The sequence below is a fragment of the Budorcas taxicolor genome, chromosome 10, assembly GCF_023091745.1.
Source record: "Budorcas taxicolor isolate Tak-1 chromosome 10, Takin1.1, whole genome shotgun sequence".
Classification (NCBI taxonomy): domain Eukaryota; kingdom Metazoa; phylum Chordata; class Mammalia; order Artiodactyla; family Bovidae; genus Budorcas; species Budorcas taxicolor.
This window is the reverse complement of record NC_068919.1, coordinates 63,487,161-63,501,954: the sequence shown is the minus strand read 5'-3', so window position 1 is coordinate 63,501,954 and position 14,794 is coordinate 63,487,161. Positions and strand designations below refer to the sequence as shown.

At 42.7% G+C, this 14,794-nt stretch overlaps 1 protein-coding gene across 1 annotated transcript in view; it reads left to right on the top strand.

The window, feature by feature from the left end:
* Positions 1 to 2,480: 2,480 nt before the first annotated feature.
* SLC28A2 (solute carrier family 28 member 2) overlaps positions 2,481 to 14,794 on the top strand; it is a 29,665-nt gene continuing 17,351 nt past the window's right edge. The window contains exons 1-4 of the mRNA XM_052646907.1: positions 2,481 to 2,598; positions 3,898 to 3,989; positions 4,124 to 4,212; positions 14,198 to 14,289. Of these exons, the coding sequence (XP_052502867.1) occupies positions 2,481 to 2,598; positions 3,898 to 3,989; positions 4,124 to 4,212; positions 14,198 to 14,289 (391 nt within the window). The remainder of the gene's footprint in view (positions 2,599 to 3,897; positions 3,990 to 4,123; positions 4,213 to 14,197; positions 14,290 to 14,794) is intronic.

Below are 14,794 nucleotides of genomic sequence, written 5' to 3'. Positions count from 1 at the left end.
CATCAGGGTCTTTTCCGATGAGTCTGTTAATGAGTCCATTCTTCGCATCTGGTGGCCAAAATATTGGAGCTTCCCACCCATACTCTTGGCCCCCAGGGAAGGTGCGGTTACCAGGGTTACAGTGGCAAATAAGATAAAGAGACTTTGTGCTTGATGAAATCATAGTCTGGTGGGAAACAAGTAGACATGTAGAGCACTAAACGCTCTGTAGACCTTTGCAAAAGCATGTTGCAGCAGGAGTGTGGGGAAAGGGGTCTGAAGTCTGAACTGGAGAGAATTTGGAAAACTTCATTGAAAAGAGCGGCCTTGCAACAGAGATTTGGTGGTACAGGAATTTGCTGCTGCTGCTGCTGCTAAGTCGCTTCAGTCGTGTCCGACTCTGTGCGACCCCAGAGATGGCAGCCCACCAGGCTCCCCTGTCCCTGGGATTCTCCAGGCAAGAACACTGGAGTGGGTTGCCATTTCCTTCTCCAGTGCATGAAAGTGAAAAGTGAAAGTGAAGTCGCCCAGTCGTGTCTGACTCCCAGCAACCCCATGGACTGCAGCCTACCAGGCTCCTCTGTCCATGGGATTTGCCAGGCAAGAGTACTGGAGAGGGTTGCTGTTGCCTTCTCAGACAGGAATTTGCTAGATAAATAAAAACCGGCTCAAAACTTAACATTGAAAAAAACTAATATCATGGCAGCCAGTCCCATCATTTCATGACAAATAGCAGGGGGAAAGGTGGAAGCAGTGAGATTTTATTTTTTAGGCTCCAAAATCACTGTGGACAGTGACTGCAGCCATGAAATGAAAAGACGCTTGCTCCTTGGAAGAAAAGCTATGACAAACCTAGACAGTATTAAAAAGCAGAGACATTGGCAACAAAGGTCCCTATAGTCAAAGGTTTAGTTTTTCCACTAGTCATGTATAAATGTGAGAGTTGGATCATAAAGAAGGCAGAGCACCGAAGAATTGATGCTTTTGAACTATGGTGCTGGAGAAGACTCTTGAGAGTCACTTGGACTGCAAGGAGATCCAACCAGTCAATCCTAAAGGAAATCGACTCTGAATATTGATTGGAAGGACTGATGATGAAGCTAAAGCTCCAATACTTTGGCCACGTGATGCAAAGAGCTGACTCATAGGAAAAGACCCTGATGCTGGGAAAGATTAAAAGCAAAAGGAGAGGAAGGCTTCAGGTTGTGATGGTTAGATAGCATCACCAACTCAATGGATATAAATGTGAGCAAACTGCAGGAGATAGTGGAGGACAGAGGAGCCTGACTTGCTGCAGTCCATGGAGTCACAAAGAGTCACACAGGGCTTAGCAACTGAAGAACAACAACAGCAATAGATAGTGGTAGTATGTCAGAGGCAGAAGGAACAGCATCTGCAAACATATGACTATACAGGCAGAAGGAAACACCAAGTGTTTAGGAAACAACATATAGCTCAGTATTACTGACTAGGAGTAGGTAGGAGTAGGAAGAAGTTAGATTATTTTGAACAGTTTTGGAGAATTACTTCCTCCCTTTCATTCACTCCCTCCATGCCCCACCAGCCATCACTCTTTATAGATTTGTTTCTTCCTCTGCATCCACTGCTTTGGTTAGAGCCTCTCCATGTCTGACCAGCTTGTCTGGTCAGCATGTCTGGACCAGCTTTTGTCTTCTGACTGGTCTTCCTGTCTCCAACAGGCATCCTTCCAGTCCCTCCTCCTGCCTCCCCACTTGGCTCCAGATAAGCCCAAACGTTCAGCATGTGCTTGATTGCATCTCCAGACATCTCTTGATAAACCATTACGATCTCTTTCATGTTTTCTCCATTCATTCCTTAACTAATTTCTTACTTTATTTTGTCCTTCCTTCATTAATTTATCAAAAAATATCCCCTTATTCTTTAGCTGTATTTTTAAAGCCTTGTTAGTATGCCAAGAAGGCTTCATGTCTGTGCCTTTTTTTGTGTGTTTCTCCCTCTTGTAGTATATCTTTCCTGTTCTCTGTCAGTGATTCTCTGCTTACCTTTCAAGACTTCCCCAGCTCAGGACCAATGGAACCAGCTGTGTAGAGCTTTTTTTGACACATGTCTTTGCTCACTGATTTGTAATTCCTTCACAGTAGAGATAGTATCCCATTCATCTTTGTGTCCTCATCACCCAGAGCCACGCAGCAAAAGACTTCCTAGCAGTCATTTGGAATCAAATCTTGTGCAGTCCTGTGTTCTGTTGTTTTCTAGGAACTGTCTTTCCAGTACCAAATGATGATCCATTTTCTGAGGGCAGAGATCTTTCTCTTACTTGTCTTCTACTTATTTTTCTCCCCTGTGCCTAGTTCAGTACTGGGCAGTGCTTTTACTGAAGTGCCTGTTAGGAATTCGTGCAGAATTTTTAGACCTGACCCTGCAAAACAGTCTTTAAAGCATATAAATATTTAACTTGAGAGTTGCACTCCTTCTCTACAGGCAAGGGCAAGCACAGCAAAGGAGGGCCCAAGGGCAAAATGAGCCAATCAGGAAATCACCCTCCCTCATTCCCAGCCCTGACTTCAGAGTCAGGGTGGCATGGAACTGAGTTCTTTCTGTCCTCTCTGAGGCACCAGAAGAAGTCTACAAACTGGAGTAAGTAATCATCTTGGGGGAGGGCAGGAGCCTGATTTGCCAGATTTTTTAATTGAGCCTACTGAGATCAAGTTCAAGTAGGTCTATATCTATGCAGGAAGGCCCTGATTTATAAAACAAAAGTTATCCATTTATGATGCTTAATGAAATTATATTTAAATGGTTGAAAGGATCACAGTAAAACAAAAACAAAACACAATTCCATAGGGAAGGAAAATTTCTACAAAGTAAAAAAAATGTCTCAGATGAACCTGTATTATGACTTTGAATGTTTAGATAAAGATTGCTTATAGTGAGCTCGAGTGCTTCTTTTGTTTCTTTTTCTTAAATGGATGATTCCAGTAAATGAGCTTGTACCTTTTTTTTTTTTTGACTGCGCAGGATCTTCACTGTTCTAAATAGGCTTTCTCTAGCTGTGGCCCGCAGGGGCTACTCTTCGTTGCAGTGCGTGGGCTTCTTGCTGCAGTGGCTTCTCTTGGAGCACAGGCTCTAGGCCCAAGGGCTTCAGTAGTTGTAGCTCTCAGGCTCTAGAGCAAGGGATCAGTTCTTGTGTCACACGAACTTAGCTGCTCTGCAACAAGTAGAATCTTCCCAAATCAGGGATCAAACCTGCATCCCCTGCATTAGCTGGCAGTTTCTCAACCAGGAGACCACCAGGGAAGTCCTGCTTTATTTCTTTATTCTTTCATTTTGTTTTGAAACTTTCTTTATTGGGGATAATTAACACTCATCCTGAGTATTCCATGTGTAGGTTTATTTTCTCTCATGAAGAACTCTCTTAGATACTCCAAAAATGACTGTCATGCTGCATTATGGTCAGGAACTTGAAAGTCTGTTCATCTTAGTTTTCTCAGTAATGTGTTGTGGGCCTGGTCTTCCCAGCCCTCTGCCTCCTTGTTTTCTTCTTAGTACAGCTCAGTGGGGCCTCCTGGAGGCTAACAGGAGTAGTTGCCCTCTCGCTCTTCCGCAAGGGAACTGAAGACTGTCCTCTTTAGTCCAGGTCCTGGAGCCCTTTGTGAGCCATTGATTCATGTTAATTCCTCTGCCTTTCATTTCTCTTCTATGTTATTTCCCCTTCCTTAGCTATTGACAATAGAAAGTAGAAGTCTATATTTCATTGTTCATTATTTTAGAATTATGCTTCCAATCTTCTCGATTCTCAGTCCTTAAAGAAGTCAGCTAAATCTCTACATATTTTTAGTTTTGTTTTTCCTGTGGCTAACTGGCCCTAAAAGTTCTATCCAGTCTCACATTACGAACAACTAATCTTCCACTCTTGGCTCTGAATTCGTCTTTCAGGAGAACAGGAGATGGAGAAAACAAATGGAAAAGAGGCCTTTGCTCTGACCACTGTGGAGACTGGCATAGAGAACCCAGGGCTGGAACTCACGGTAATTCACGAGTTTAGTTTCTGCACGTCTCTGTGGACTGACACATGGCCTCACATAGGGTATTTGGCTGCTCGCAATCCCTGTCGCCCCTGACAGGGCCTTATGACTGACCTCAATTCTACCTCTGCTTACAGGAAGAAGGGATAAGTCCGGAGAGAAGCAAGAGGACTGAAGAAGGAGGACACAGCCTTAGGGGTGGATTAGAACCTCCCATACAACTGAGGTACAGGTGTTCTAGCGTTGATTCAGTTGGGGGCTAGGGTTGGCTAGTGTGGTCAGTGGATTTAGAGGAGGTCAGGCTTGCCCTGTTCTCAAGAGCTTGTGATCTTATTGCGGAAATAAGATTCATAGCCATCTGCCATTACCATGTGCACCTATCTATTTTTATGTAATTAATTGTTAAATATACCTGGGCCATAAGTAATGAGTTCAGTAGTATCAGCACTGGTTGGACTGGCAACAAAAATAACAACAATGAGAATAACCACAACCAACAATTGTTGAGTATTTACTATTGTACAGAATGCTTTAGGTAATTAATTCATTTAATTTTCACAACAGGTGGATACTAATTTTCATCCCCTTTTTCAATTAGAAAATTGAGGCTTATAATTTTTTAATTATTTATTTATTTTGGGCTGCACCACACAGCTTGGAGGATCTTAGTTCCATGACCAGGGATTGAACCCAGGACCTCAGCAGGGAAAGTGCTGAGTCCTAACCACTGGACCTCCAGGGAATTCCCACATAGAATTTTTTTAAAATAGCTCTTCTGAAATACTCAGATTTGGGGATGAGGAAAAAGAGAAATCAGAAATTTAAAAAAAAAAACAGAGAAGGAACCACCAAGAGATATAATAAAATTAAAAAAAATACAATCTCTGAAGTCAAAAGAGAAAAAAGTGTCAACGATGAAGGTACAATTAATCTACAGTGTTCTGTGTAATAGTCAAGGAAGGAGTAGGAACAGTCTTTGAATTTGGTCATGGTTGTAGTCGCAGAAGTAAAGTCCGTAGAAGTTGTTGGGGTAACATAGGTTAGATAGAAGCCATATTCCCTAGTGTGGAAAAGAGTCTGTATTTATTTAAAAAAAAACACAGAAGCCATACATTGAGAAGCTTAGAAGAGGATATCGGATAGTTTCTAAAGGGAATATATGGATATATGTTTTCTTCCTTCTCTTTATTTTTGAGAGTTAACTCAGTGACTTCATAGAGAAAGCAAGCTTAATTTTTAAAATTTCTTTTCTCCAGAATTTCACTTCTATATTCAAATGGATATATATCAGTTGATATACATCAGTGTGGACATTACTACTTTGTATTTTTGTTTTTCCACTTATTTTATGTATCACATTTTTATGAGTTGACAGTAAGCTTTCTATAATCAACCAGGAATTGAACCTGGGCACTCACCAGTGAAAGCATGGAGTCCTAACCCCTGGATCACCAGGGAACTCCCTGAATATTTTTCAATGTTTCCATTTTATCTCCTTTGTTGGCTTATTAGGTATAACTCTTTGTTTTGCTATATTAGTGGTTGGTTTGTTCAACTTATCAAGTCTACCTTCAAGGGATATTATACCTCATCATGTATAGTATAAGAACTTTATAACAGTTTACTTCTGTTTGTCCCTTTCCAGCCTTTATATTACCATTGTTTCTTTATACATTTTGCTTCCATACATTATAAATTACATTTTGTTCGGTCACTCAGTTGTGTCCAACTCTTTGCAACCCCATGGACTGCAGCACGCCAGGCTTCCCCGTCCTTTCCCTGTCTTTCACCATCTCCCGGAGCTTGCTCAAGCTCATGTCCATCGAATCAGTGATGCTATCCAACCATTTCAACCTTTGTCATCCCCTTCTCCTCCTACCTTCTATCTTTCCCAGGATCAGAGTCTTTTCCAATGAGTTGGCTCTTCGCATCCAGTGGCCAAAGTATTGGAGCTTCAGCTTTAGCATCAGTCCTGCATACTATAATATTATTATTTTTGTTTAAACATTGTTATCTTCCTGTATGTTCTAACTTAAATATACCTGCACCTGCATGAATCCCTATCTTTTCTCCTCCTTTATCAGAAAGCTTACTCTCCCTGAGTCGGAAGCTAACCTCTTTACCTTTCTTCTTTTTTATTTTGACTGCTTAGGCTCTTCGCTGCAGCACGTGGGTAGGGACTTGTCACTGTGGTGCACGGGCTTTTCTTGTTGCAGAAAATGGACTCTAGAGTATGTGGACTCAATAGCTTTTTAGTTTTCTCAGCAGGGATGAAACCCGAGTTCCCTGCATTGGAAGGGGGATTCTTAACCACTGGACCACCAGGGAAGCCCCTTACCCAACTTCTTAATCTCCTTATCCATCCTTCTCTATCCCCTTCTAAGGGCCCTGTTTTCTGCTTCTTCAATTACTCCTTCCCCATTAGACCCTCCCCCAATCTATAAGTATACTCAAATTTCTTTCCTCTTATAATAAAACAAACAAAACCAAAAATCAACCTTACCTCAAACTTGTGATATCATTTTCCTTCATGGCCAAGTTTCTTGGAAACATGGGATTTCCTTGCTGTTTCCATTTTCTCACCTCTCCGTTCAGTGCAGCCCAGTGCAATCTAGTTTTCACCATCACTGCTCAGCTGAAATTCTCTTATTTAAGTGAGCAGTGAAAACCTACTTACCAAGTCCAATGTATACACATTTTCACTGGTCATCTGTGCAGCATGACCCTTCTGATCCTTTCTTTCTGGAAACTCATTTATTGATTTTTTAAAAAATATATTTATTTACTTAGCTGTGTTGGGTCTTAGTTATGGCAGACAGGATCTTTCATTGCAGTGTTCGTGGGCTCAGTGGTTGTGGCGCGCAGGCTTGCTTGCTCCATGGCATGGGGAATCTTAGTTCCCTGACCAGGGATGGAACTCTCATCCCCAGCATTGCAGGGCAAATTCTTAACCACTGGACCACCAAGGAAGTCCCCACTTACTGATTTTAATGGCACTATACCCTCCTCATTCTCCTGCCACTCTGGATGTTTCTTCTTGTCTGTTGTTTTGCAGAGCCTATTTTTGTCTTTTCTTCTCATTCCTACACTTAATGTCTGGATACATAAAGCCACGTCTGATGTCTGCATCTTTGTTCTAAGCTTCTGACCTATATATCTAACCACTTACCAAATATCTTCATCTAGGTGTGGTGTGTATACTTCATATTTAACATTAAAATGAAATTCCTCTCAGCATAGGTGTGACATTTTTCTACTAAGTCAGGCCCTGCCTGGGCTTTAGGCATGCAAAGATAGATAAACTCACATTTCCTCCTCGGGTCTGTTCCTCCTCCTGTCTCCTCTCTTTGGGTGCGTGTTAGTGTCCTGCCTGAGTCACTCCCCATAGGAACCTCATTCGTCATCCCAGTTTTTCTCCACTTGATGTTGATCCTCTTTCTCAAACAACTGCGCACTCACCTCCTGTGCACGCACCTCCCCTGCACCCTCAGTTACTTCCTTACCGGCCCCAGCCTGTCACCCATCCCACTGCCTCCAGAGTGATCTGTCTCAGCTCAGTTCAGTAACTCAGTCATGTCCAACTCTCTGCGACCCCATGGATGGCAGCACCCCGGGCTTCCCTATCCATCACCGACTCCCGGAGCTTATTCAAGCTCATGTCCATCGAGTGGGTGATGCCATCCAACCATCTCATCCTCTGTCGTCCCCTTCTGCTTCCCACTTTTAATCTTTCCCAGCATGAGGGTCTTTTCAAACAAGTCAGTTCTTTGCATCAGGTGGCCAAAGTGTTGGAGTTTCAGCTTCAGCATCAGTCCTTCCAATGAATATTCAGGACTGATTTCCTTTAGGATGGACTGTTTGGATCTCCTTGCAGTCCAAGAGACTTTCGAGAGTCTTCTCCAACACCACAGTTCAAAAGATTCAATTCTTCAGTGCTCAACTTTCCTTATAGTCCAACTCTCACATCCATACATGACTATTGAAAAAACCATAGCTTTGACTAGATGGACCTTTGTCGGCAGAGTAACATCTCTGCTTTTTAATATGCTGTCTAGGTTGGTCATCGGAGAAGGCAATGGTAACCCATTCCAGTACTCTTGCCTGGTAAATCCCATGGACGGAGGAGCCGGTAGGCTGCAGTCCATGGGGTCGCTAGGACTCAGACACGACTGAGCGACTTCACTTTTACTTTTCACTTTCATGCACTGGAGAAGGAAATGGCAATCCACTCCAGTGTTCTTGCCTGGAGAATCCCAGGGACGGGGGAGCCTGGTGGGCTGCCGTCTCTGGGGTCACACAAAGTCGGACACGACTGAAGCGACTTAGCAGCAGCAGCAGGTTGGTCATAGCTTTTCTTCCAAGGAGCAAGCGTTTTTTAATTTCATGGCTGCAGTCACTATCTGCAGTGATTTTGGAGCCTCTCAAAATAAAGTCTGTCACTGTGTTCATTGTTTCCCCATTTATCTGCCATAAAGTGATGGGACCAGATACCATGATCTTAGTTTTCTGAATGTTCAGTTTTAAGCCAGCTTTTTCACTCTCCTCTTTCACTTTCATCAAGAGGCTTCTCAGTTCCTCCTCGCTTTCTGCCATAAGGATGGTGTCATCTGCATATCTGAGGTTATTGCTATTTGTTCTGACAATCTTGATTCCAGCTTGTGCTTCATCCAGGGTGGCATTTCGTATGATGTACTCTGCTAAGTCGCTTCAGTCGTGTCCGACTCTATGCAACCCCATAGACGGCAGCCCACCAGGCTCCCCCATCCCTGGGATTCTCCAGGCAAGAACACTGGAGTGGGTTGCCATTTCTTTTTCCAATGATGTACTCTGCATATAAGTTAAAAAAGCAGGATGACAATATACATTCTTGATGTACTCCTTTCCCTATTTGGAACCAGTCTGTTGTTCCATATCTTCTTGACCTGCATACAGATTTCTCAGGAGGCAGGTCAGGTGGTCTGGTATTCCCATCTCTTTCAGAATATTCCACAGTTTGTTGTGATCCACACAGTCTAAGGCTTTGGCGCAGTCAATAAAGCAGAAGTAGATGCTTTTTCTGAAACTCTCTTGCTTTTTTGATGATCCAAAGGATGTTGGCAATTTTATCTCTGGTTCTTCTGCCTTTTCTAAATCCAGCTTGAACATCTGGAAGTTCTTGGTTCATGTACTGTTGAAGCCTCACTTAGAGAATTTTGAGCATTACTTTGCTAGCATGTGAGATGAGTGCAATTGTTTGGTAGTTTGAACATTCTTTGGCATTGCCTTTCTTTGGGATCGGAATGAAAACTGACCTTCCCCAGTCCTGTGGCCACTGCTGAGTTTTCTAAATTTGCTGGCATATTGACTGCATCACTTTCACAGCATCATCTTTTAGTATTTGAAATAGCTCAGCTGGAATTCCATCACCTCCACAAGCTTTGTTGGGTAGTGATGCTTCCTAAGGCCCACTTGACTTTGCATTCCAGGATGTCTGGCTCTAGGTGAATTATCACACCATCATGATTATCTGGGTCATGAAGATCTTTTCTGTATAGTTCTTCTATGTATTCTTGAGCCCTCTTCTTAATATCTTCTGCTTCTGTTAGGTCCATACCATTTCTGTCCTTTATTGTGCCCATCTTTGCATGAAAAATATCCCTTGGTATCTCTTAATTTTCTTGAAGAGATCACTAGTCTTTCCCATTCTATTGTTTTCCTCTATTTCTTTGCATTGATCAGTAAGGAAGGCTTTCTTATGTCTCCTTGTTCTTCTTTGGAACTCTGCATTCAAATGGGTTTGTCTTTCCTTTTTTCCCCTTTGCCTTTAACTTCTCTTCTTTTCTCAGCCATTTGTAAGGCCTTCTCAGACAACTAATTTGCCTTTTTGCTTCGGTTTAGAAAATGCATATCTGCTGTTATTCTGCTGTGTATGCTCAGTTGTGTCTGATACTTTACGACCCCATGGACTGGAACCCGCCAGGCTCTTGTGTCCATGGGATTTCCCAGGCAAGAATACTGAAGTGGGTTGCCATTTCCTACTCCAGGGGATCTTCCCGACCCAGAGGATCGAACCTGCATCTCCTGCCTCTCCTGCATTCCAGGTGGATTCTTTACCACTGTGACAAAGAGGAAGCCTGTCTATGTTATTACCTTGCTTAAGTTCTTCAGTGGGTCTCTCCTTTGTACAAGACAAAATCTAAATGACCTGGCTTCTGTTTTCTTTACAAGCTTTCTTCCCACCATCCGTCCACATGCTCCCTGCTTCTCAGCAATAGTAAATCATACTGTTCTTTCAAAACGCTAGGCTCACTCAAGGATACTTTTCCTCCTCTTGAGGTACCCCAGCCTTTTCTTCTGACTCCTTGCAACATCTCCCCTTGGCAAGCCCCTTCCCTTTTACCTTCGGATCAGTTCATCTGTCCTCTTCGTGTGAAAGCTTGTTTGACATTCACTGGCATGGTTGCCTGCTCCTTCTCCTCTACTCTCCTAGCAATTACAACTTTGGAATTCTGGAATGGTCCCTCCCTCTGGTATTCCAGTCTTACGTGTCTAATTAGAAGTCACATGGGGTAATGGAAAGAGGTGGGTTTTAAATTCTAACTCTGCTAGCAGGCTGTTTCCTCGCTTATGAGCATAACATTAGCCTTGTGGTTTTGGGGGGTGGGTGATTGACAGATTCTTGCAGTACCTGGTAAAAAGGGCTTACTAAATAGTATCTGGTTTTTCTTTCCTTCGGAGGCAGTTATTATTATTATTTTTTAAGTAGTCCATATATGCTCACACTCACTCAGTCCCCTGCAATTCTGTTTTCATCTAGTCATTCTCCCGTAAATGGCTTTTTCAAACAGAACCAGTCATCTGTTTACTGCCATCTTATTTGCCATGCAACCTCATTTTACACATCACTGAATGTCATCAACCTTGCCTCCTCCTTGATCATTTCTCCTTTTCGCTTTTCTTCCTAGCTGCCCAACTGCTCCTACTAAGTCTGTTGTTTCTTCTGGCTGCCCTATCAGAGTGACTGTTCTGACTTCCTGGGAGGATGGTGGCAAGCCTGACAGGGATGGGTGGGAATGGCAAGATAAATGGGTGGGTGTGAACTGCACAAGTTACTGGGAGGGAGGTATGGAAGGACATCTTGGGCGGACTAAGTTGCGTGTCAGTGTAAGTCCTGTGTGAAGAACTTCAGGCAGCCCGTCCTTCCTGGGAACTCCTCCCCCGACCCCTCCAGTTTTCTTTTGTTTTTCTCATTAGAACCTGAGCATGAATTCAACTGCTGAATGAACCAGAGCTCCTTTGTCCTCAAATTCCTACTGAAAGCATTAAAAGGTGTAAATAGGGACAGCTTGTATAGCATAGGGACTCTATGATGGGCATTAATCGTATGATAGAAACCTGGAGAAAGTTTTTCTAACAATGGAACTAAAGGGCTGGCCCACAAAGGCCACTGGGGAGAGAGTCATGACTCTCTCTAATGAGAGAGAGCCTTACTGGGAAGACTCCCTGCTTTTCAGAACCCCTGCTATATCTAAATTGGAGGGATAAGACCTCTGGAAGGAAGAAATTAAGGCTAGATAGAATAGCTGGTTGAAAATGCCACTAACTAGGTCCCTCTTGTTTTTCTGGACTGTTGGCATTGAATTTCTATTCTTAGTGTGAAGAAATCTGACTTTTTATTGTGCGTCAAGTAAAGATTTGGGTCCTGTGTGGAAAGAGAGTTCTTTTCCAGGGCAACACGTCCATCACAATTGAGCAGTTAAGCCCATCTGTGTTCTGATTTAAGTTCCCTTCTCACTCTACCTAGGCTGATGGTTCTCAGCACTGGTCATCCCCAGGCGCACAGAGTCTCTGCCTCCATTGTAGCTTTGCTGACCTCCATCGGAGAGACCTTTCTCTTGCCTTTGCTGGTTTTCCAACTCCTATTTGGCTTTCCACTTTTGTTTGTTAATAGCCTTTTTGTTCTCAGTCACCATTCTCCCTTGGGCACTTTTGGTAACTGTTCTTGAACTCTGCAACACTATCCAGCAGTCTTGCACATCCAATTTTAAACCAGTTGTATGCACAACTTTGAATCTGGCAAAGTGGTACCCAGTACAGTTCTTTTTATGCTGTCATCAAATGGGGTATCTGTTTTTTTGGTGAGTTCCAGTGTTCTCCTGTCAGTGGTTGTTCAACACAATTTTGGTGTTCTCAAAGAAGATGAGTGCATATCCTTCTACTCTGCCTTCTTGAACTCTTTTTTTTTTTTGCTATTATCAAATCGAATCTTTGGCCTCCTTGAAGAGATTCTGGTCACTTCTACCTGAACCCTTGCCCTTTACTCAGACCATCATTTCATATTGAGTGACTCATTTCCTTCCTTCTGGTTCTTACTTCAAGCTCGAGCAAGCAAGGATATGCCCAGAGCTTCTCTGTCAACAGTCAGATGAATTTTTTGAAGGGGAGTTTCCACATCTTGTAGAAAGGGTCACTGAGAAAAATGCATGAACACTTTTGCTGCTAGCCCTGACCTATGGTGCCCACTAATGCAGTGTTGAGCTAGCACTACCTAACATCCTTACCCTACTTTTTCTCACGCTGTCACCTGAGGCTGCAGGCAGTAAGCACGTGAATGAGAAGGTTATTATTAGTCCATGTCAGGAAAGCCTTCCATACACACACCTGAAGAATTTATCATTGGGTACCGACATCACAGCAAGTTATGGACAAAGTATCAAGTGTCACCATCTATCAGACAGATTATTTTTCTGAATTCAGCTTCTGGATATAACACAGTTACTAACTCTCAAACTGAACCATTATATAAAGAGCTTGGCCATGTTAGTAAGATCGTGGGCCAAGCAAGATGCCAGAACCATGAATACCTGTGCACATACTTCTATCCACTGCTTCTCAGTTGGTTTAAAAAAGACTGAGATCTTATTTTCTCTTTTTCTTTGAAATGTCCCTTATGATTTTTTTTCAACCCTTATTTTTAAAAACAGAAGTTCAGCTCTAAATTGATGTTCTCGAATTAGATTCTTCATGGGTTTTGCAGAAATGAGTATTGTTCACTGATTTCTGGTAGTTCTTAGGAAATGATTGAATGTGGTCATAAGGTGATGGCAAGGTATCCTCTTGGACTGATTAAGTCAGGAGGTGATAAGGAATATTTTCTCCTTTACCTATATCTGATAATATTCACTCTACTCAACTAACATAGTGTTGGACTCCTTGACGAAAGAAGAAAAAAGAAGAAAGAGAGAGGAGTGTGTTAGATAGGAGAGGCAGCCATAGCACATAGAAGTTCGTGAGCCAAGTCCTCAAGGCATTTGGAGTTAGTGGTTGGTCCCAGCCCTGGCTAAGCTGTTCTGTCTCAGCATGATGGCCAGTTGAGACCTTCTTGCTGGACTCATCTTCATTGGATCTTCTGAGAATTTGGAAATTAGCGCTTTATGCTCATATGATTCCAGTGTGCTGAGGACATTTAGGAATGGCAGAGACAGGTGAGCCTGAGGCTTAGGTTAAGAGCTCAGATTCTGAAGCCGCATTGCCTGAGTTTATGTTCTGTCTATGCTCCTTACAACCTCCACAACCTTGGGAAAGGTACTTCTCTGCTTTCCAGTTTCCACATCTGTAAAATGGGAATGATAATAGTAACCACTTCAAGAGTTCTTATTAGGAGTCAATGAGTTACTACTTTTAAACTTCCTAGAAAGAGTCCAGCATATAGAAAACACTATATAAAGGTTTGTTAAATTAAACTTGAGAAGACCTACTTGCCAGATGTCCCCTCTCAGGTCCTCTCAGCCAGGGATTCTTGGGGGTGGGATTCTTGGGGATGGTAGTGTTTTCCTTCTGGTCCGTCAGTTCATGTCTGATTGACTATTTAGGGCTATGGATTTGTGTGGTTTTTATATTCTCTCAGAATGATGGGCCCATTTCTGAATCTGGAAGCTGAGCAGTCCCTTGTCTCCAGAGAACAGAAAGGTCCAAGAGTGTCTTCCTGTTCCTCCCCCTCGACTAACGATATCAGGGATATTGTTAGTCCAGGCTGGGTAGGAATGTCCTGAGCTGCTGCCCATTGGCAAGGTTGACCCAGCCTTTTTGGCATTGCTGGGACACTGCCTAACTTCCCCTGGATGAATTTCTTAAGAGAAAATTCTTCCTCAGGCTGAACCATCTAAGTTCTGGGAATTGATGCAAACAGGATGTAGTAAATTTTGTTATCTTAACTTTTGGTTTCTCATCAGGAGGACCCTACAGCCTTTCACCAGGGCAAGAAGTTTCTGTAAAACACATGCTGGCTTGTTCAAGAAGATCCTGCTGAGCCTGCTGTGTTTGGGTAAGGTATTGAGAACCCGTGGAAGTGAGAGACACAGTCATTTCAGAAATATGACCTTCTGTCAAGACTACTCCTAGATGGAAAGAAGCTATTTATTCATAAGTTGATCTAAAAGGCTGTACGATGTATAGCTCTTAACTACTTGTAGTGAATTGTAATGTATAGAGTTGTACTTCTAGGAATAAGTAAAATCTGAGAATAAGCTATTTTTCAAACTGTACTATTCAATAGACTTAAATATTTCTAAGAATCTAGGCTTGTCTCTATTGCAGTGTCTTGAGTAGATGAAGGGTGTGGTTCTTGTAGTCTATGAAAAAAGCCTGTAGTATATGTTACTTATTTGCTGGTTTGCCAATAAGACCAATGATATAAAATGTTTCTAAAGCATAGCAAACCTTTTGGGAATTCACTGGCAGTCCAGTGGTTAGGACCCAGCACTTTTACTGTTGGGGCCCCAGGTTTGATCTCTGGTGTGGGAACTAAGATCCTGCAAGCCATGAGACAC